The 19,402-nt window shown below is 62.0% G+C and overlaps 2 protein-coding genes across 4 annotated transcripts; one reads left to right on the plus strand and one right to left on the minus strand.

The window, feature by feature from the left end:
* The first annotated feature begins 175 nt into the window (after positions 1 to 175).
* Positions 176 to 8,510, plus strand: CBX2 (chromobox 2). Its single transcript, XM_027725380.2, has 5 exons — positions 176 to 247; positions 334 to 377; positions 899 to 964; positions 2,469 to 2,538; positions 3,010 to 8,510. The coding sequence occupies exons 1-5, from the start codon at positions 176 to 178 to the stop codon at positions 4,342 to 4,344; spliced, it is 1,587 nt and encodes a 528-aa protein (XP_027581181.1). The 3' UTR covers positions 4,345 to 8,510.
* Positions 8,511 to 11,739: 3,229 nt separating this feature from the next.
* Positions 11,740 to 18,422, minus strand: CBX8 (chromobox 8). Of its 3 annotated transcripts, none has more exons than XM_039390250.1 (5): positions 18,172 to 18,422; positions 13,363 to 13,406; positions 13,112 to 13,177; positions 12,947 to 13,037; positions 11,740 to 12,783 (listed from the first exon to the last, which is right to left on the minus strand). In XM_039390250.1, exons 1-5 carry the CDS (start codon positions 18,217 to 18,219, stop codon positions 11,959 to 11,961), a joined length of 1,074 nt encoding a protein of 357 aa, XP_039246184.1. In that variant the 5' UTR covers positions 18,220 to 18,422; the 3' UTR covers positions 11,740 to 11,958. The 3 variants fall into 3 exon arrangements, with proteins under 3 accessions (XP_039246184.1, XP_027581172.2, XP_027581173.2); XM_027725371.2 differs by lacking the exon at positions 18,172 to 18,422 and adding an exon at positions 13,756 to 13,975; XM_027725372.2 differs by lacking the exon at positions 18,172 to 18,422 and adding an exon at positions 13,756 to 13,974 and having other exon boundaries at positions 12,947 to 13,013.
* Positions 18,423 to 19,402: the final 980 nt, after the last annotated feature.

Raw genomic sequence — 19,402 nt, forward strand, 5'->3', positions numbered from 1 at the left:
TCCCCATTGGCCGGTCGGGAATTTGGGGACCCCCCCGCCCCTCCGCCGTATTGTGCCGGGGGGCGCGCGTGGATGTGGGGGGGTGAGAGTGCGCGCGGCCGCCGTCGGGGGCGCGCCCGGGGGCTCCCCTTGTGTGTGCGTGTGTGTGTGCGTGTGTGTGCGCGGGGCCGGGGCCATGGAGGAGCTGAGCAGCGTGGGAGAGCAGGTCTTCGCCGCCGAGTGCATCCTCAGCAAGCGGCTCCGCAAGGTGGGACCCGCCGTCCCCGCCGCCCCCCTCCGCACCCCCGCACCCCCCGCCGCCGGTAACGCGCCTCTCCCCGTCTCTCTTCGCAGGGCAAGCTGGAGTACCTGGTCAAGTGGCGAGGCTGGTCCTCCAAGTGAGCGGGGCGGTGCGGGGCGCGGGGCTGCGCGGTGCGGGGCGGATCGCGGAACCATGCGGTGCAGAGCGGGGTGCGGGGCGGGGCGCGGGTGCCGCCCGCCCGGCCGCTTTTGTTCGGGTCGCGCCGCTCCTTTTGTTTACAAATAAGCGCGGCCGGGCCCGGCCCTCCCCGCTGCCGCGTGGGGCTCCGCTCCCACCCCCGGGCCGGGCCAGCCTTCCCCAGAGCCGCCGCACCCCCCGGCCTCGCGCCCCTCGCCCGCCCTGCCGAAACCGGAGCTCCCCCGGGATGCTCGGGGCTCGGCTCGCCCCGCGGCGGCGTGGCTGCCCCCTTCCCGATCTCCCTCCCCCGGCCCCTCTCCCCCTCCCGCCCCCGGCTGTGCCCGTCCCCGGTGCGGGGATGCCCCGGTTCAGGCCGGGCCCGGTTGTCCTTGGATGAACCCCCCGGTGCTGGGCCGGTACCGGGGATGGCGTGGGGGGGTCGCCCCCCTGCTCTGGCACAGTCCGTGTCCTCTGTTTCAGACACAACAGCTGGGAGCCCGAAGAGAACATCCTGGACCCCCGGCTGCTCCTGGCTTTCCAAAAGAAGTGAGCAAACTCTAAATATTTCTAAGTAAACTATAAAGTTAATTAACTTCTAATTGGCTGCGCGTGCGGTGGAAGTTGTGGAAACAACAGCCTGAGCTGGCTGGGCCCTTTGTGGCTGGGCCCTTTTGTTGGTCCCTGGAGTCACAGGCCAGGTCCACCTGGGATGGCTCTGCCCAGGCCGGACAAACGCCGAGGGTTCGTGGCCCAGCTGTGCTCTGGGTGCAGCAGCAGCACTTGGCACAGACCTGGGGCTCCCCGTCCAGCAGCCACAGACCCCCGAAGGGAGACAGTGCCTGGGCTTGGAAGGCTGAAACAAACTTCTGGAGGGTGAAGCTCTGGGAGGGTGAGGGAGTAACAGAGAAAATCACAGAATCAAAGGATGATTTGGACTGGGAGAAACTTTAAAGCTCATCTCGTTCCACTCCCTGCCATGGGCAGAGACACCTTCCACTAGCCCAGGTTGCTCCAAGCCCTGTCCAACTTGGTCTTGGACACTTCCAGGGATGGGGCAGCCACAGCTTCTCTGGGCAACCCATGCCAGGGCCTCCCCACCCTCCCAGGGAAGGATTTCTTTCCAGTATCCCATCTAACCTGCCCTCTGGCCGTGGGAGGCCATTCCCCCTTGTCCTGTCATTCCAGGCCCTTGTCCAAAGTCCCTCTCCAGCTCTCTTGGAGCCTCTTTAGGTACTCAGAGGTGCTCTGAGGTCTTCCTAGAGCCTTCTCCAGGGTGAACAACCTGGATGGCTGAACAAAATGGTGTCTGTCCTCTGTCAGGGCCGTGGCTCCTGCCCAGAACCAAGCTGGGAACAGCGATTGTTCCACAGCCTTCGTGTCCCAGGAATCACACACGGAGGAGAAAGAATAGCTGGCTATGGCAGACACAGAGCTGCCAAGTATTTTGGCTCCATAATTATAAAAATCATAAAAGTTTATTATAGGATTCAATTGTAACTGGTTTCTGGATTCCATTTTTTCAAGATTAGGATCTGGTGGTGAGTGCAGACAGGACTCAGGACTTAATCAACCAGATTTGTTACAGTTTAACACAGTCCTGTTTAAAAGGAAAGAGTGACCTGAAACATCGCTGTATGAGCACCTTGGCTTTGCCACCTTTGGCCTTCAGCCTGGGCCACCACGGCCAGACCAGGATGTGCAGGAGAGATGGAAGGAGCCCAGCAAAGGAGGGAACTCACTGAGTTTGTAGGGAATGCATTTGCTTTTCCTCTGCTCAGCTCTGCTCTGCAGGGCTATAACCAAGGCGAGGTTTAGTAGGGCCAGGGATGATCCTTCCCTTTGCCTGATCCCCTTGTACCAGAAAAACAATAAATCCCACAAAAAAATTGGAAAAGCCACGGATTTGGGGTATGTAATGCTGTGTGGTCCATCACTGATGCTGGAAGCTGTGGGAATGTTACTGATGCAGACAGGGATGCTCTCCAGTCCCTGACTGCCTCAGTTTCCCCAGATGTTTTTTTCTTCCCTGCAAACATTGTCCTTTCTTCAGGGAACATGAAAAAGAAGTGCAGAATCGGAAGAGGGGCAAGCGGCCCCGGGGCAGGCCCAGGAAGCACGTGGTGAGTCCTGGCAGTGGTGGGAATCCATGGCTGTGACAGTGCTGTAGGGGCTCTGGCCTTGGAGGGCACGGGAGGGGGGTCTGCCCAAAGCCCAGGAGGGGCTTGGCCTTGAGTGCAGTGAGGGCTCAGCAGTGCCCCCAGCCCCTGGGTCAGGGCGTTGTTGCTGGCAGTGATAGACAGGTTGGTGAGAATGCCTGTGAAAAGAACTCCTCCATCACTGCTCTGGTGATGGTACAGAAGGAGACGGAAGAATTCCCTGGCACTGGTCCAACTTGGTATCTACTGCTGACCAATTCTGTGCTCTGTGCTCCCTAACTCATCAGATCAGCTAACGGATCCCTAAAGATCAGCTGTGTGGAGAAAGAACCTGTGGTGTCTGAGGCCCCTGGCCAGGCTGCCCTGAAGGGTTTGCAATGCCCATGACGGCTCTTTGGCCACTGCCCTTAACTCCCTGTCTCTGTTGCTTTGCAGGAACCAGAAATGCCTGCAAAAACTAAGTCAAGTAGCTCCTCCTCCTCCACATCCTCCTCTTCTTCCTCCTCTGATGAAGAGGATGAAAGTGACCTGGAAGCAAAGAGAGGTCCCCGCAGCAGAGAGACACACCCGGTGCCACAGAAGAAAGCTCAGATCCTGGTGGCGAAGCCTGACATGAAAGACGCTTCCAGGAAGAAGCGTGGGCGGAAACCTCTTCCCCCGGAGCAGAAAGCAGCTCGAAGGACTGTGAACCTGACAAAGGTGCTGAAAACATCCCGGAAGGAGGTGGGGGGCAGTGCCAAGCTGGTGGGGAAGCTGCAGCCTCAGCACAGCACACAGGGCTCGGGCATGGCCGTGCTGAAGGACCCACCAGGTGCCTTGGCTGGGCTCAGCTCAGGAGGGTCATCAGCAGAAAACCTGCCCAACATGATGAAGAGCGGCTCGACGAGCCCCAGCCAGGCCATCAGCTGGCAGAGCTCCATCGTGCACTACATGAACAGGATGTCCCAAAGCCAGACTGCATCTGAGAGCTCAGCTCTGGGCAGGCTGGCACTGAAGGCACAGGCGGCCAGTAAGAGCAGCTTAGGGCTGGACTTGAAAATGAGGAGCCAGAAAGGCTCTGGGGAGCTGGGGCTCAGCATGCAGGGGCCCAAGACTGCAAAGGCTCCCGGCAGTGGTGCTGGAGGAGACCAGAAATCAGGGTTTGCTGCGGGAGGCCAAATGCTGCCCAACGGCAGCAAGACGCCAGCGAGCTCATCTGGGGCCAGCGTCCAGGCAGCCTCCAGCCAGGAGCTGAACCTCCAGGCTCTGAACCTGCAGAGCGTCAAGAATGGGCCGAGCGTGGCCGGCGGGAGCAGCCTCCCCCGGCACCTCTGCGGAGCCCTGGCCAAGGGCTCCGGCGGCGGCACGGCCAGCGGGGGTGCCGGCGGTGCCAAGGGCGGGGCGGCGGGCACCGGGCTCACCAGTGCCGGTGCGCTGGCGGGGGGGGATGGCAGCAAGAGCAAGAAGCAGCCGCACCGGGCAGGGGACAGGGACTTGGCCAAAGGTGGCTCAGCCGGCACACAGGAGGGACACGCGGAGAGCCGCAAGCCCTCTGCCCTGTCCGAAGTGAGCACGGGCGAGGACACCAGCTCGGATTCAGACCGGGACTCGGCTTCCTTCCCGGGTGTGGGTCAGAACATGTCTGTCTCCATCCAGACCAGCCAGGACTGGAAACCCACGCGCAGCCTGATCGAGCACGTCTTTGTCACCGATGTCACCGCTAACCTGATCACAGTGACGGTCAAGGAGTCCCCCACCAGCGTCGGGTTTTTCAACCTGCGGCAGTACTGAGCCCAGGAGTGTGAGAGAAGGGAGAGGGTCCTTCAGCCTCACCCTCGGCTTTGCCCAGCTCTTCCATCAGGTTTTCTTTCTTCAAGTGAATGTGGAGACCTCGTGAGACCTGCTGGGACTCGTAGCTGGAGAGGCTTGAGAAAGACGTGGTGAAACCTGCTCCAAACTGCCAGCGAGTCGTGGATCCCCCCGGCTCCTCTCCATCCTTTTCTGAAGCCGTGCCCTGTGTGGGGGTAGCCAATGCCATTCTCCAGGAGCCAGGACACTGGTGCTGCTGGGGGTGTCAGGCTGGCAAGTTTCGAGCCAGGCTTCACTGCACACAGGTCTCTTTGCTTTACAGCTTGAAACAGCAGATGCCAAGGTCCGCAGCTCACTGACCACGGGGAGGTGTGGAGCTGCCATGGGCCAGGCTTCCACCTGGGAGAGGACTAGGAGATCCTCTTCTGTTCTCTGGGCTCCCCATGGATCTATCTGTGAGCTGTGGGGAGACACAAGTCAATCCAAATGAGGCAGCTGCTGCTCCCAGCCCTTGGGGCTGTGGGGGGGTGGCTGCATTTGGGGGTTTTTCAGGGTACACTCAGCCCAGCCACCCCCCTGGGCGAGGTCATTTCCAATGATGGGAAACCCACGACGTTTTCGTTGGGGTTTCCAGCTGGTAGGGAACTATTGTTTACATTTTTTATTAAGGAATTTTTTTTTTTATTTTTTTTTTTTATGAGAGAGGGAAATAAACCCAGTCTAGGATAGGTTGAGTCCTGGATGCCACTAATGGGATGGGCAGCAGAGGTGCTTTTTTGGAGGGTGCCTCCTTTCTGCCCAGGGAGGATCCTGCCTTGGGAGCCAGAGAGATCCACTGGTTTCCCTGCAGTGACTTGACTTCCAGAGGAAAGTGAATTTCTGAGTAGCCCAGGGAGCCTCTGTGCCACTGCTCTGCCTCATCCCAGCATCACCATTGTCTCTGTCTCCTGCTCAGCAGTTTCCAGGCACTCATAGGCCCCGAGCTGGGGAATATTTTTAAAGTCTTGCAGAACATGCAAACCCTTCCAGCAGCAGGTAGGTCAGTGCTGGGGCTGCTGGGCATCTGCGAGGTTGATGCTGTAATTTGGGACAGGTGAGCCTTCCCCACCATAGCCCAGCTGGACCTGCCTTGGCTGCTCCCTGGGTTAGATTCACACTGATCATCCATGTTTTTGTTCAGATGGAAGGCTCGGAAGCTGGACAAGGACACCTGCACAGGTGGGGTGGAGCAGTGGGAAGGGGAAGGAGAGGACAGGGAGAAGGATCAGGGCCAGGGGGTACCTTGACCGTTGTTCTCTGAGGATCTGGAGCCCTCAGCAGCTGCTCGCCTTCCCTCTACTGTCCCAGCAGCTGGGATGTTCCTTTTGGCTTGGAATTGCACCCAATAATGGCTTTTTCACTGCAGTATTTTCCCTACTGCAGATTTCTACAAGCAAAAATTAGCAGCGGTTCAGGCAGAGTTTAGTAGCATTCGAGGTCATTTTAGTTCTGTTGGTGCTGAGTTCTTTTCTTGGAGGTGATGAACAGCTGGTGGCTGCTCGCTGTCCTGCGTGGTTTGGAGGTCCCCCCAAAGGGATGCCCCACCAGGGGGTCACCAGGAGACTGACCTGGCACCAGGACAGGCATCTCTCTTTGCCACAGGCAGGGCCACTCACAGTGTCCTCACACAGGAGTGATACATGGACCAAACTGGGGGTACAGGCACTTCTGACCCCCACCCCCGACACAGCACCCCCCCCACCATCACAACTGCTGCCACTGCCTGGCAGCGGGGCCGTTCTCAGGTGAAGGAAACCCTGCCCGTGCTGCCTGCTGGTCAGGGATGGCTGGATTGCTGTTCCCTGAGCGGCGGCTGCAGGCTCTGCCTGGGCAGAAATGCTCCAGAAATGCTCTCCCTCCGCTTTCAGATTTAATCCCCAGCTGTCCTGTGGGTTGTGGTTTGAGTTTTGTGTTGTGTAGCTGAGCATGGTGTGATGTGGGGTGGGTGGAGGCGGATGGTGCCTCACTGCAGAACCTGTACAGGTTTCTCAGGCAGCCCCAGCTCTGCCTCAGCACAGCCTGGAATGTCCCCTGGACAGCCTGGGGCAGGGGACACACGGCCCCCAGCACCACACTGTGTGTTGTTCTGTGAGGGAAGGGGCTGAGGGGAGAGAAGGGAACATTGGCCATGGAAGAGGTTCCCAAGGACAGTTTCTGTCAAGCTCCACGATGCCAAAATGTCACAGTCTGTCCTGGTTTACCTTCTAGTCTTTTACTTTGCCAAACGACCTCCAAAGAACTTTGTCCTGTGTCAACAGAAACCAGTGTCCTAGGCATGGTCTGTACTGGGCTCTTGTGCTGGGGATAGGAGTGTTCTGGGAGTAGAATCAAGGAATCTGGGAGTGCAGGGGTGACACTCTGCCCCACACACCAAATGTTTGCTACTTGGCCTTTGCAAATCCAAACTGATCAATGATGTGCCTTTTGGACCGTCCTTATCTCAGCCTTGTCTGCGACACCGGTCCCACGACAGGTTTGTGCCTATGCAAAGCGGGGTGGCTGCAGGGTCCCAGGGCCACTGTGACACCCGTGGGGAGAGGTGTCCTGGTCCCCAGTGAGACACGGGGCTGTCACACAGAGCCCTGCTGAGGGGTGCCCGCAGAGGGGAAGCCGGCCCAGCAGGGATGCTCTTGCCTGCAGCAATAGGATGTGGAGATTGGTTTCCCCAAGGGGGAGAAGACATCTGAGGAGGCCCCAAGCAGCTATGAGAGGGCAGGAGATGAGCTGTGAGAGCGGGTGCTGTGCTGGCTGCACGCCAGCTCTGAGCTTGCTGCTCCCTCCAGAGCCCTCATCAAAGCTCCCACGTGTTTCTCCATGTGGGGGGGCTTGCTCCTGCCTCCTGACTGGACAAAAAGTCACTGGGCCTGAGCTTCTGCCCAGGGGTATCCTGACAGCAACCCTCCATCACCCACCCTTCCCAGGTAGGTCCCCTTCCAGCAGCGTGGGACTCTGCTGTGATCACTTGCTATTGTGCCTTTTGCTGACCAGCTGGTTTGATTCCAAAGGTCTAAGGATGGTGAAAATGATAATCCAGGATTTTTTCTGACCTTCAACTCCCCGCATGTTTCTTCCCTAACCCCTTCCTGAGCTGGTGTTCCAGGTTCTCCCAGCAGTGCTGGGGTGTCTGAGCACACGGTTCCCATTGGAGTTTGCCTCCCAAAGGCACATCATGTGAGTGATTTATTGGAATCTTTTGTGGACAGGGGTTGGAAGCTGGTGCAGACCCTGGTTTGCACCAGGGTCCATTAGGATTCAAGGTGTACTTTTTTTTTCCCCCCCCTTTTTTTTGAGTTTGCTGCTATGGGTTGGTGTGTTCAGCCAGGTATCAGACAGGCAATTGCAGGTTTGTCACTTGTCATTTTCTAAGGGGTTTCCGATGTGGAAAGTCCTGCAGTATTTGTATACTGAATGGATATTTTCTCCAGGCGTAATCTGGTTAAGCATCCTTGTTGTTTTCCATTGGACTGGAAGAGGTGGCTGATTCAGCCATCTTCCTGAGAAACTGATTCTATTTTTATATATATATTTTGTACCAAAAAAATACCTGGAGTTCATGGAGAGATGGAGATAGTTTAGGGGTTTGGTTTGTGTTGAGTTTCTGCGCTGGTGTGTGCCTGAGTGTGAAGGGCTCCAGAGCCAGGAGAAGGGGTTTACTGGCAGAAATTGAGGAATGGGTGAAAACAAACAATTGTTCTTGTAACTTGTGCCAGTCACTGCTCTGATTTGTACGTTTTAGTTAAAGAGAGAGCCAAATCGGTCCTGTATGACACTTATAATTGCTTTAAACTGCAGCTGTTTGTTTGCTTTTATTTTCCAAGAACAAAAGTCGGAGATGTTATTGCCCTGGGAAAGCATGAGGGCTGTGGGAGCAGGGCCGGGTGCTGGTCCTGCTCCCCCCCAGCCTCCCGGCCCCTCCTGGCCCCTCGCTTGCGTTCCCTGTGCTGTTTTCCAGTGTTCCTGGACGCTAACGCTAGTGTAGCCCCCAGCTCTAGGCTGCTTTTAATTTATTTGCAGGAAAACACTAGGAGATGGTTACGTCGGGTGGGGACTTTCGTGTAACTTTTCCACTGTTCTTTTTTAGCATATCAATAAATATTTTTTTAAACTTTTCAGCCTCGTGTGGTCACTGCTCTGGGAGCGCCCCCGCCCCCCTCCCCGGGCATCGCCTGAGGCCACCCCGTCCCCGGGGCACCGTGTGCCCGGCCGGGGCTGCCGCCGGGCCGGGATGGGGATGTGCGAGGCGGGGGGGTACAGGAGCCGGGGAACCGGAGCGGGGGAACGCCCCTTACTTCCCTCCGGGGGTCCGGGCAGGACGCGGCCCCTCCTGGCCGCAGGCTCCCCGGCTGGAGCTGCGTCTGCACCGGCGGGCAGCTCACGGTCAGGTGCTTCTGACCGTTCCACCGGGACCGGGACCCGCCGGGGTTGGCGGGACGCGCCGGGCCGGCCTGGCCCACGGAGGGCGCTGCGCGGCCGCGGAAGGGCGCGGGCGGCGGCCCCGGGGCTCCGCCGTCGGGATTGCCGTCGGGCGGGAGCCGAGCCCCGGCAGCCGAACGCCCCCCGCCCCGTCCCAGCCCCCGCCCCCACGCCCACCCCGCGGGGCCCCGCGGTCCGTGTGAACGGGCCCCCCCGCCGGGCCGGGGGAGAAAGGCGCCATTGTGCGGCCCTTCCTCCCGCTCCTCCGCGGCGCTGGCAGCTCCCGCGGCGCGGGGTCCGCGCCCCACCCGCCCGAGCAGAAAAAGGAGGTTAATGAGGACACGGCTTAAAAAACCCACCAAACCCCCCGCCCCGCGCTCCCCCTCGCCTCCGCGGCCGGGGCGGGTTTGCACACAAAGGCCGAGCTCGCCGGGCAGGGGCCGCCGCACCCCGACCCGTACCCCCGCCCGCCCCGTCGGAAGGGCAGAGCGCCGCGGCACCGGGCAGCGCCGGGGCCCGGCCCGGTACCGAAGCGGCGGCCCCGGCGCCGTTCCTCGGACGGGAATCACTCACGGCTCCCGCCACCACCCCGTCCGGGCAGCGCAGGACCTCCGGGGGGACGCCCGGCCCGGTGTCACTTGCGTCCGGGGGCGCCCCCGACTCCCCCCGTCCCTTCGGGTCCCGGCCCCAGGCCCTTACAACCACGATTCCTTGTATGGAGGGAGGATACAGGGCCACCCGTCCCGTCGGCGCCCCAGCACACACCACACGGTGTTCCCGGGCACCCCCCGGCCACACAGACCCCCCTCGCCCCGGGACCACAAAGGGAAGCCAGACACGTTTCTATTTACAAAGTATATATTTAAACTGACATAAAAAGCAGGTCTCAAATGGACATTCACGGCTGGCAGAAGACACGTAGTTAAGCTTCACTTCTGAGACTGAGATTTAGCCAAATCGTTTTTGTACAAGTCTTAGATTTAAATAATTCCCACGCGCACACCCGCACACACACACACGCAGGATACACGTCGCTATGTACAGACACACATATACACCCACAGGTACGGTTTGCTCCAGGTGTGTCGGGACACACACGGACACGGGGCTGGAGCGAAGCCCCGACAGGGCAGGAGCGGCTCCAGGCTCTTTGCAAAGGGAAGGATCCTCCGGCTTTGGGGGCAGCGGGAGGACAGACAGCTCAACCCCCTCATCCTCCTCCAACACCACCCGTGTCCCATGTCGGCGCTGGCACCGGGACCAGCACCTCGCTTCCTCGTACAAACCAAGTTAAAAATCTCAATTTTACAAAAATATGCCTCCAAAAAAAAAAAAAAATAAAAAGGAAAAGCAAACTGAATTCTCAGACACCATGGCTCCCTTTGCACAGCCAATCCAGCATCCTCCTACCAGGCAGCTCATGGGTTCCGAAAGGATGGGGAAGGGGACTGGACAAGGTGGAGCTGCCGATGGGCCCCACAGTGAAGGGGTGCCCCTTGCCCAGCCCCTTCCCCACTCTCAGGCTCCCTGGTGGTCACTCCCTGTGAGCCCCCTGAGTCAGGAGCCTTCAGGAGCCCAGGGACAAGGGGAACCTGGCCCAGTTCAGCCCTCAGGCACTGCCAGGTTTGCGCTTCCCATCTGACTGATGCCCAGAGCAAGGTGTTGGGACAGGGCCACCTGCTCCATCTCAGCCAAACCACAACCCGGGCAGGGTCCCACTCTCCCCTCTGTGCCACGCTGTGGCTGAGCTGGGGGAGCAACCCCCACCAGCAGGGAAACTGCTGCACCTCCTCCAGGGCCATGAGACCCTCCCTGCCCCAGCCGGGGAAGAATCCCAGTTCTGGGAGGAATCCCACAGGCAAATCCGGCAAAAAATCCATCCAAGCCGGCGGGGCTGCTCCACACGGGAATATTTTGCCTCTTGGCTACTGTTTAACCAGCATAAGGAAAGGGAAATATTTATTGTCTCTGACTGCATAAAGGTGGCTCTGGGATTTGTCAGGGATGTGGGTATTACAAAACACTTTATCAGGAGTCTTCCAACAGTCTGAAGTAAACTGTGATTGAGAATAAAAATAATAATAATCCACTTTCTATAGCAGAATAAAGTAACTAAATATGGGCAGTGAGATGCTCCCTCCCCAACCTCTCTGGCATTTCAGGAATGTAAACAGAGGGGGGTTTTGTTGGGGTTTTTTTGTTTTTAGTGGGTGGGGGAACAGAATCAAGCGACCAGACAAAATGAAAACAGATTCTCAGCTCAGTCCCATCTCCCACAGCTGCTACGACAACTCTATTAAAGTGCATTTCAGTATCACCCCTCAGGAACCTTACACACACAGACCTCCTCTCCTCTGCAAGAAAAGGGAATTCAAGTTAATACTCCAATACTTTTAGCCTTTTTATGGATTTCTGCTTTTCCCCGCCCCGACTTTGTAGCGACATTACTTTTTTTGTTAGACTGGAAACGCCCCATCCCCAACAACACTGTGAATTCAAGTGCTCACGTCAACTGTCAAGGGCAACAGTTCTGGACACAGCACACTTGATTGTACAAGCAACACCTTAAATCACAATCAAGAAATCCGGGCACTTCGCCCTCCGAGGGAGCAACACGTCCCCCTCCACCATCCATAGCATCATATGAAAAATAATAGTTAAAAAAACCCAGCACATACTTAGCTATGAACACCGTTATGTACACCGGCTCCTGCGGCAGATGCGTGAACTCGTTAGTTCTCAGTTTTATTGTCCTTTCTAGGAGCAACTGAGCAGTCACTGTTGTCTCCATTTAAATAAAACAACTCAGAGTTGAAATATATATATAGATATATATATAAGCATTTTTTCTTAAATAACATATTTACATCTAATAGAAAATATAACTCTAGAGATAATCTTTCCAACGAAATGTAAGACGTGAAAAAAAAAAAAACCCAAACAAAAACAAAAGAATGAGTTAATGAATTTAGGACAGTTTCTAAATTCTCTCCAGGACCAAAAACAAAAGAAAAAAAAAAAAGGAAAAAAAATTTTAAAGGAAAAAAAAGAATAAAAAAAAAAAAGAAGAGAGGCCCACCAAGCTCTAACCAAGCTTTTGTCTGGATCTGACTGAAGAAAACCCCAGCACCACCTCCACCAAACTCATCGCTTCTCCTTAAAGAATCCTTGGTCCGTGCTGCTCTCCTTGATGGTGACGGTCAAAAAGTTAGAGGTCACATCAGTTACCACCACCTTCTCCAGGTTGTTGAGAGAGGGGCTCCAGGACTCCTCCTCGGGGTCCCCCAGGATCCTGGAGACGGGGATCCTGGCGATGAGGGAGGGCCGCCCCGCCGGGCCCCCCACGCCGTCGCGGTACAGGCTGCCCACGCTGCCCGGGCTCACCGCGCCGTGCAGGAGCTTGGGCCCGCCGGGGTCCAGCCCCCCCTGCCCCTTGGGGTCCAGAAAGTCCGCGCGGTGCTTGGCCAGGCGCGGGGGGAAGGTCTCGGCGCCCGCCTCGGCGCGGTTGGGGCCGGGCAGGGCGCCGGGCAGGTCGGGCTCCTGCCGCCGGGCCAGCTGGATCACGCTGTGTCCCGAGCCAAACTTGGCCGCCCCCGTCGCCGCCTCCTCCATCTTCCTGGCCTTCAGGTAGTCCCCCACCTTGTCCCCCGGGTCCCCCAGTTTCCTCTTGGAGGCATCCAGAGTTTCCGCCAGGTCCTTGTAAAGCTCCTTCCTGGGCTTCGGGCCTCTCTTTTTGGGGGTCTCCCCGGGTTTCTCCTCCACACGGATCACCCGGTCCCGGATGCTGTCTCCCTTGGGGGTGCTGGTGCTGGAACTGCCCTGGGGGGCCAGGGCTATGTTTCTCAGTCCTTCCCTAGCCCGGGACGTGGAGCCCAGCTCCTGGGGGGACCTGCCGGGATACGGCACCCGGATCCCCCTGGAAGAGTCACTGCGGAATTCATAGGTTTTGGCTTTGGCTTTTGCCTGGGCCTGCAAAGAAGATAAATCACCCGGTGACTTTATTATCCTGCCATCCGGCTGCATAATTACAACTTACAAGAGGCCACCTCTGAGGGGAGCATCCTCCAAAGGGGCCAGAAAGAGCCCCTCGCTGTGGCACGCAGCCCTCACGTGTGTGCTCCGTTCCCCTTACCTTTAGCAGGAAGGTTTTGGGCTTGGGGCCTCGCTTTTTGGGCCCATAAAGTTCCATTTCTCGCTCCCTAGAGGTGTTAAAAGAACCAAAGCTTCAATTCAGCATAGCTACAAGACAGCAACATATTTACAAGCACAACTGCTACAGCTCGTAAAGGCCTTGTACCTCTCCTCGAAGGCTGCGAGCAGCCGGGCATCCAGGATGTTTTCCTCGGGTTCCCAAGTGCTGTACCTGGGGGGGCATGGAGAGAGAGGAGAGCGTGAGCAGAGCCAGCAAAGGACAAAATAAATAAAATAAAAAAATAGGGGCATAAAAGGAGGGACCCAGTTTGCATTCTGGCACAAAGGGGGAGTGGGGGTGCAGCCAGCATCCCCCCGGCCCCTGCTGCAGACCCCCCGGCCCCAAGGGCGACTTACTTCTGCGACCAGCCCTTCCATTTGACCAGATATTCCATGCGGCCCTGCGGATGGGAAGCGAGGAAAATAAATATGCGCGGAGCGAAAACCGCGATAAAACCGCCCCGCAACAAAGGTCCCCCCGCAACGCCCCACGCATGGAGAGGAACACGGGAGGGGGGGGCGCGGGGAGGGGGATGCAACAATGAAAAATAACGCGGATTTAACACAACACGCACACCCCCCCGGGCGCGGATTTAACACAAACCCCCCCCATGCGCGGGGCGCGGAGGGCGGGAGCGGCGGAGCGGAGCCCGCCCCGCGGCGGAGGGAGACAGAGCCGCCCGCAGCGGGCCGGGGCCGGGGCGCGGGGGGCCGGGGGCGCGGCGCGGGGGGGGCGCGGGGGGCACCTACTTTGCGGATGCGGCGCTTGAGCAGGGCCTCGGCCGCGAAGACGCGCTCCCCGACGGCCGAGAGCTCCATGTTTACGCGGCCGCTCGCAGCGCAGGGGCGGCCCCGGCGCAGCCCAGACCATAATACTCCGCCCGCTGACGTCACCGAGGCCCCCCCGCGCCCGCCGCCGCCGGAGCCGGGTGGAATATTCCGCCCGCGCCGCATTGGCCCCGCCGCGCCCCGCCCGCCGACGTGCGGCGCGTCCCGATGGCCGCGGGGAGGGGCCGCCGCGGGGGACACGCCCCCGGGACACGCCCCCGGGACACGCCCCGCTCGGGGGGGCGGCCCCGGGGGGGCGGGAAGGGACGCGGAGCACAAAGGGGGACCGCGGCAGCGGGACGGGGCGGGGGGGGATTCTCGCAGCCCCGGGGACGGGGCGGAATGTGGGCCCCGCAGCCCCGGAGACGGGCCGGGGGCTTCCGCGGCACCTGGACGGGGCGGACTGGGGGCTTCCGCGGCCCGGCGCGGCGGCCGGTGGTCAGACAAACGGAGCGGTGTTGGGGCGGAGGGCGCTCCGGCGTACCGGGCCCCCGTGGGTCCCCCTCACCGGCTCTGCCTCTCGTCCTGCCGCACTGCATCCCGCCCGAGACCCATCGCCTTCTCCCCGAGGCGGCCACGGGAGAACGAGACACGCGTGTCAGGACGACGAGTCGCGGGAAATGGGTGCAGCCTCTGCGGGACCGGCGGTCTCACGGGGCCAGTTTTCGCCCGCAAGCGGGAAGGGTCAAAATCCGGCCCCTGCGCCGTTCGGGGGGAGGGCCCGGGGGGGGCGGGCAGCCCTTCAACCCATTCCCGCTGAGTGAAGCGGTTTTCGTGTCCCTGGACAGCGCCGCGGGTGGGTGCTGCCCCGAGGGTGGGACCCGCAGCACCACGGCGCGGTGCTGAGTGGGCTCCTACGGCCCCGTCCACTCGTGACAAGACCTCTCATGGATCTGCCCCTCCTTCCTGCCTCCATTTCCCCTTCCCTAAGGAGTTCGTAGCCAAGGAACAGCGAGTCTCGGCGGCTGCCGCGCTCACGCGTGGGAGACTCCGGTCTGCGCCTGCCTTCCGGTAAATGAGACCACGGCTACGGCGGGGAGCCCCGGGACACGGGGTCCGCCGGGACCGGCAGCGGGAACCTGGAGAAGAGTTGTTTCTCGAGGGCATCCTCCCTGCCGTCGCGTCACCCAGGCGGGCAGGGACCTCCAACGGCGGACACGAGTGGGGCTCTGGGACCCCGCGGGGAGCACTGACAACTAGACCCCCACAGTCCTACGCGAGACTCGGGAGGTAGTGGGTCGGTCTCGGCGGGCAGATCCCTCCTGCCACCGCCCCCGGCCGACGTGAAACTGCGCTCGCTGGAGGAGGCGGGAGATTCCCATTCCACGGCTCTCGTGGACTCCCACACCACGCTTGCAACCCCGCGCCACGGGAGCCTCCCCGCTACGCGGGTTTTGCGTGGCTTGGCCGGGCCGGGGTGGAGAGTAACCCCCGCGCCCTCCCGGACCACGGCGATCTGCGTCCCGAGAAGTTTTTCGTTAATGTCGAATTAATCTGTGTTAATTAAGGCTGGTCGCGGGGCGACTCATGAATCGGCATGGATGCGGCGGACCGGATCCCGCTCCCGAGAAGCTGCCGCTCAGAGGAGAGACCCGGCGGTACCGGGCGCAAGGCCCAGCGAGGGGACGGAAGCGGATCGTGACCCCCCGGCCCGACCGGTGCCGGCGCCGCCGTCTCGTCCACTGCTCGGGGCTCCCGGGGCAGCGTCCGCGGCGGCGCAGCGGCGCCCACCCCCGTGGCCGTGGAGCTGCTGCAACCCGCGGAAGCTGGTGTTCGTCCAGCACCGTGGCTGTCGGTGTCCCGGCGCAGGTGGGAACCGCAGACCCGGGCCGAGTCTCCCCGCACCGACGCCGCACGGGAGCCCCGATGGTCTGCGGATCTCCCGACTGAGCAGCCACCTCTGCCCCTTCGCCGAGCTACGCGGAGCCCCACGGCCACGCGTGGGTGTGCAGAGCCGAGAGGCCGCGGTTCCGGCTGCCTCACGTGCGGGCGTCAGCGCAGGAATAGCTTCATCCTCCCGCTGTAACCCACGCGGGACCCGCGCGGAGCCGGGGCTGCACCCCCGGCTGCGGTGCGGGGGGGGCAGGGACAAGGCGAGACGTAAACGAGAACGGCACAGGGAAAGCAGCGCGGAGCGGCCGCCGCCGCGTGGGAATCGACCGGAGCCCCCGCGCGTGGGTGAGCCGGGTCCGGGGCTGCGGCCGCTCGTGGGGGTCTTGGTTCGGAAGAAGAAGCGGGACGGAGCTGTCCCGGAGCCGTGGCATGAGGCAGCGGCGGGCGGGACTGTTCCCGGCTCCGCCGGGCAATTCCTCTCGCTGCCGGAGGGAGTCCGGGGACCCCCTCGCCCGGGGCCGGCGGCGCTGCGGGGGCCCCCCTGCCAGGCCGGGCCAACGGAAGCAGCAGCGGAGCCGGGGCACGGGCCGCCCTCCAGGCTCCCGAGGTCAGCGGCAGGGGCTGCCTGGGCGCCCCACGGGCTCTTGGCCGAGGGGGGCCGCTCGTCCCCGCGTCTCCACCGCCCACGCAGACAGCGGCCCGGTCTCTGAGTCCCGGGCTCGGTGCCGACTCGGGGACAGCTTCGGCCAGGTGAGGACGTGTGCCGGCGCGGCAAACCCCGTTTCTGCCCGTTTGACCCCAAATCCACCTCTCGGCTGCCGGGTCTCCGCTCCCCCAACACGCACTCGTGAGATGAATTTCTCGGGGCTCAGCGGGCCGCCGCGGCGCAGAGTTCCCGGCTCCCCCCTCGTTTCTCGCTGTGCGGGGTTTTCCACGGCCACGAGTCTTGCAACGAAACCGGGGGGTTGCAGCCCCTCCCGGTGTCGCGCGTGGGGCGGTGGAGCGAGCACGCGTGTCCGAGCACAGCTGAGCCTGGAGCGGCGAGGCGGACCTGGCTCCAACCCAACACCGGCACCATCGATTCCCGCACTGCAGCCGGGCATTCCCCCGCGCCTCCCGTGCACTGCAGTGACCATGCTTCAGAAGCTACTCCGTCCCACGGCCACTCGTGGAGGGACGGCAGGATCCAGCCCAGATCCCGACCCGGTTCCCCGGGTGGTCGAGGATGCCGGTGCTCCTTGTATATCCGTTTATGCCACGGTCTCGCTCCACTGTGTCGAGAACTCTTCTCCTGGGCGACTCCAGCACGGCCCCCACAGTGGGACCACCGGGGGGGACGGGGGCAGAGCAAATCGCCCGCTGGTAGAGCCCCAGGGCCCGCCCGTCCCCGAACCGACCCCGCAACCGGGGTGGCCCTCGGGACCCGGGAAAGGCATCCTGCAGCCCGGGTACCGACGGGCAGCGTATAGCGCGCCCCGGAGCCCCATTCCACGCGAGCTCCCTGAATGCGTGGATACCCCCCCGCACACTCGGGGCGGCCGGCCTCGGGTTCCCGGTCAGCTCCGCCGACCGGTTCGGCTCTGGGTGTTTCCCGGTTCAGTTCCGTCCCCGAGCCATGCGGGAAAACGATCCCCTCCACTGGTGGATGAATGGAGCCGAGAGGAGTTTCGGGCAAATTCACGGCCCCCGGGCCGGTACCAGGCTGTCTCGATGGGTGGGCGCGGACCGAGGACACCGCGGCATCGCCGGCCCCCCCCCGGCCCACGGCCTTTTCCGGGACTGGGGACGCAGCCCGACCCCTGGGATGTTGCCTTTTCGTTTCCGAGCATCTCGAGGATAATCGGGGAGGCAGAGACTGGCTCCGAGCTGCGGCACCAGCACCCCAAGGTGCCGCTGGGGATGCTGCCGGGAAGCGCGGAGGTACCCGGTGCGGAGAGGGGAGATCTCGGGGGTTCCCGTGCAGCGGCGTCCGCGCGGGGCTGCACCAGCCCCGGAATTTCCGTGTGAGTAAGTTTTCATGTCAAGGTGTTTGGCATCGAATTCGTGACCGGGCAGGACTTCCCCGGCGGCTCCGGAGGCGAAGTAGAGACGGGAGGCAGCGTGCCCCGATGGACCGACCCCTGGCACGGCTGCCGCCCCTTCCCCGGAGACCGGAGGGGGCTGGCGGGGCCGTAGAGGGACCTCCGTGTGGTCGGACTCAGGAGAGCGAGAGGATGCCGGTCCCGGGGACTCTGCCGAGCACCTGAGCAGAACAGCCTGTCTCCGTTCCGCCGGTCGTTATTCCCCGGTTACCGGGGCCTCGGCTAGCCGGCGAAGCGACCGCTCCGAGGAGGTGCAGCCCAGCGCCGCGGCTGGTCCCCAATCGGGCCCCGCCGCCGCCCCGGGACCGAGCCGAGCATCTTCCCCGGCGCAGGCGGTACTGAGGGACAGCGGCGGCCCCTCCGACACTCCCCGGGCCAGCCCGGAGAGCGGCTCGTCCCGACGGTGCCGCACGGAAACGCTGACCTTCCCGACGCGTTCCCGCCGGCCCGGTGAATTCCAGGTGCTTTCCATAGGTGGCACCGTCCTCCTGGAAATGGCGGCTGCGGCCGCCGCGCAACCGGCGGCGCTCCCGCTACCCCCGGGGGGCACTGCCGCCCCCTCCGCCCCGGGCAGCCCGCCCGCATCGAAGGTTCATCGGGGCAGGAACCCCCCCGCACCGAGGGTTTCAGGAGCGCCCGCAGGAGCCCCGGGAGCTGTGACCCGCGGCAAAGCGGGGAGGGGTCCCCTCTGCGGTCCCGACGGGGGAGAGAAGCCGCCGTTCTCTCCCGAAGCACAGACCCACGAACGCTCGGGTAGTCTCCCGCATCGGTCTTCCTCGTGGCAGCGGTTCACGCGTGTCCTGCAGATCTCTGCGCCCGTGGGGCCGCCGTGCCCCGAGCCCCCTGCTCCGGCGAGGCTGACCGGCGGAGTCCCCACATAGGGAGCGTCCACGGGGCGCCCCGACGGCAAAGCGCCGGCTCCCCGTTTTCCAGGCGTGCCGACACGCACCGGGAGCCCCTCGTCACCCCCGGCGCCGGGGTCGCCCCGCTGCAGCTTCGCGGGTCACCCCGAACGCCCCGGGCGAGAAAAGCGCCGCTCCCGGGACCGGGGGCGCCGTTTATCACCCGCTCCAGGCTCCGAGCGCTCTGCACAAAAGATCTTTTGTTCCTGGGGATTCTGAATTTGCTCATTATTTGTAGGAACATAAACACGAGCTGTTTGCGGAGGGGGAGAGGGAGGAACCGGCCCGAGTGCGGCGTAGGGCGAGGAAACGGGAACGTTCCGGGGGTATTCCTGCACCCCGTCTAGCCGGAGCGGCTCCGTCCCACCGGCTGCTGCCCGCGCCGGGGCCGCGCTGCTCGGCCCGCAAGGACGGCAGAAGGACGGACCTGCTCCCTGCAGAGGCCACGGGAGCGTCACGAGTGGGCAGGGGCCGGAGTGGGACGGAGCGCGGCGCGCGGCCCGGCGACACCGATGGCGGCGGCCGCGCCGGGGAAATCTGACGTGGATGTGACAGATGAGACGGGGTGCGACCGCAGCCGCCCGGGGCTGCCGCTACCCCTATCCTACATCCTGCCCGGCTCAGTCTCGTCTCCGTCCCTACCCATCCCCTCCCGTCACCGCCCTTCCCGCGGCTCCGCTTTTAACAAAAGCAATTAGAGGTGAAGCGCTGCTCATTTGCATTCCACCTAACGACCGGCGGTGGTTAGGGTGG

This window comes from Pipra filicauda, unplaced genomic scaffold (genome assembly GCF_003945595.2).
Source record: "Pipra filicauda isolate LSUMZ 115617 unplaced genomic scaffold, ASM394559v2 scaffold80_size11013439_pilon, whole genome shotgun sequence".
NCBI lineage: Eukaryota > Metazoa > Chordata > Aves > Passeriformes > Pipridae > Pipra > Pipra filicauda.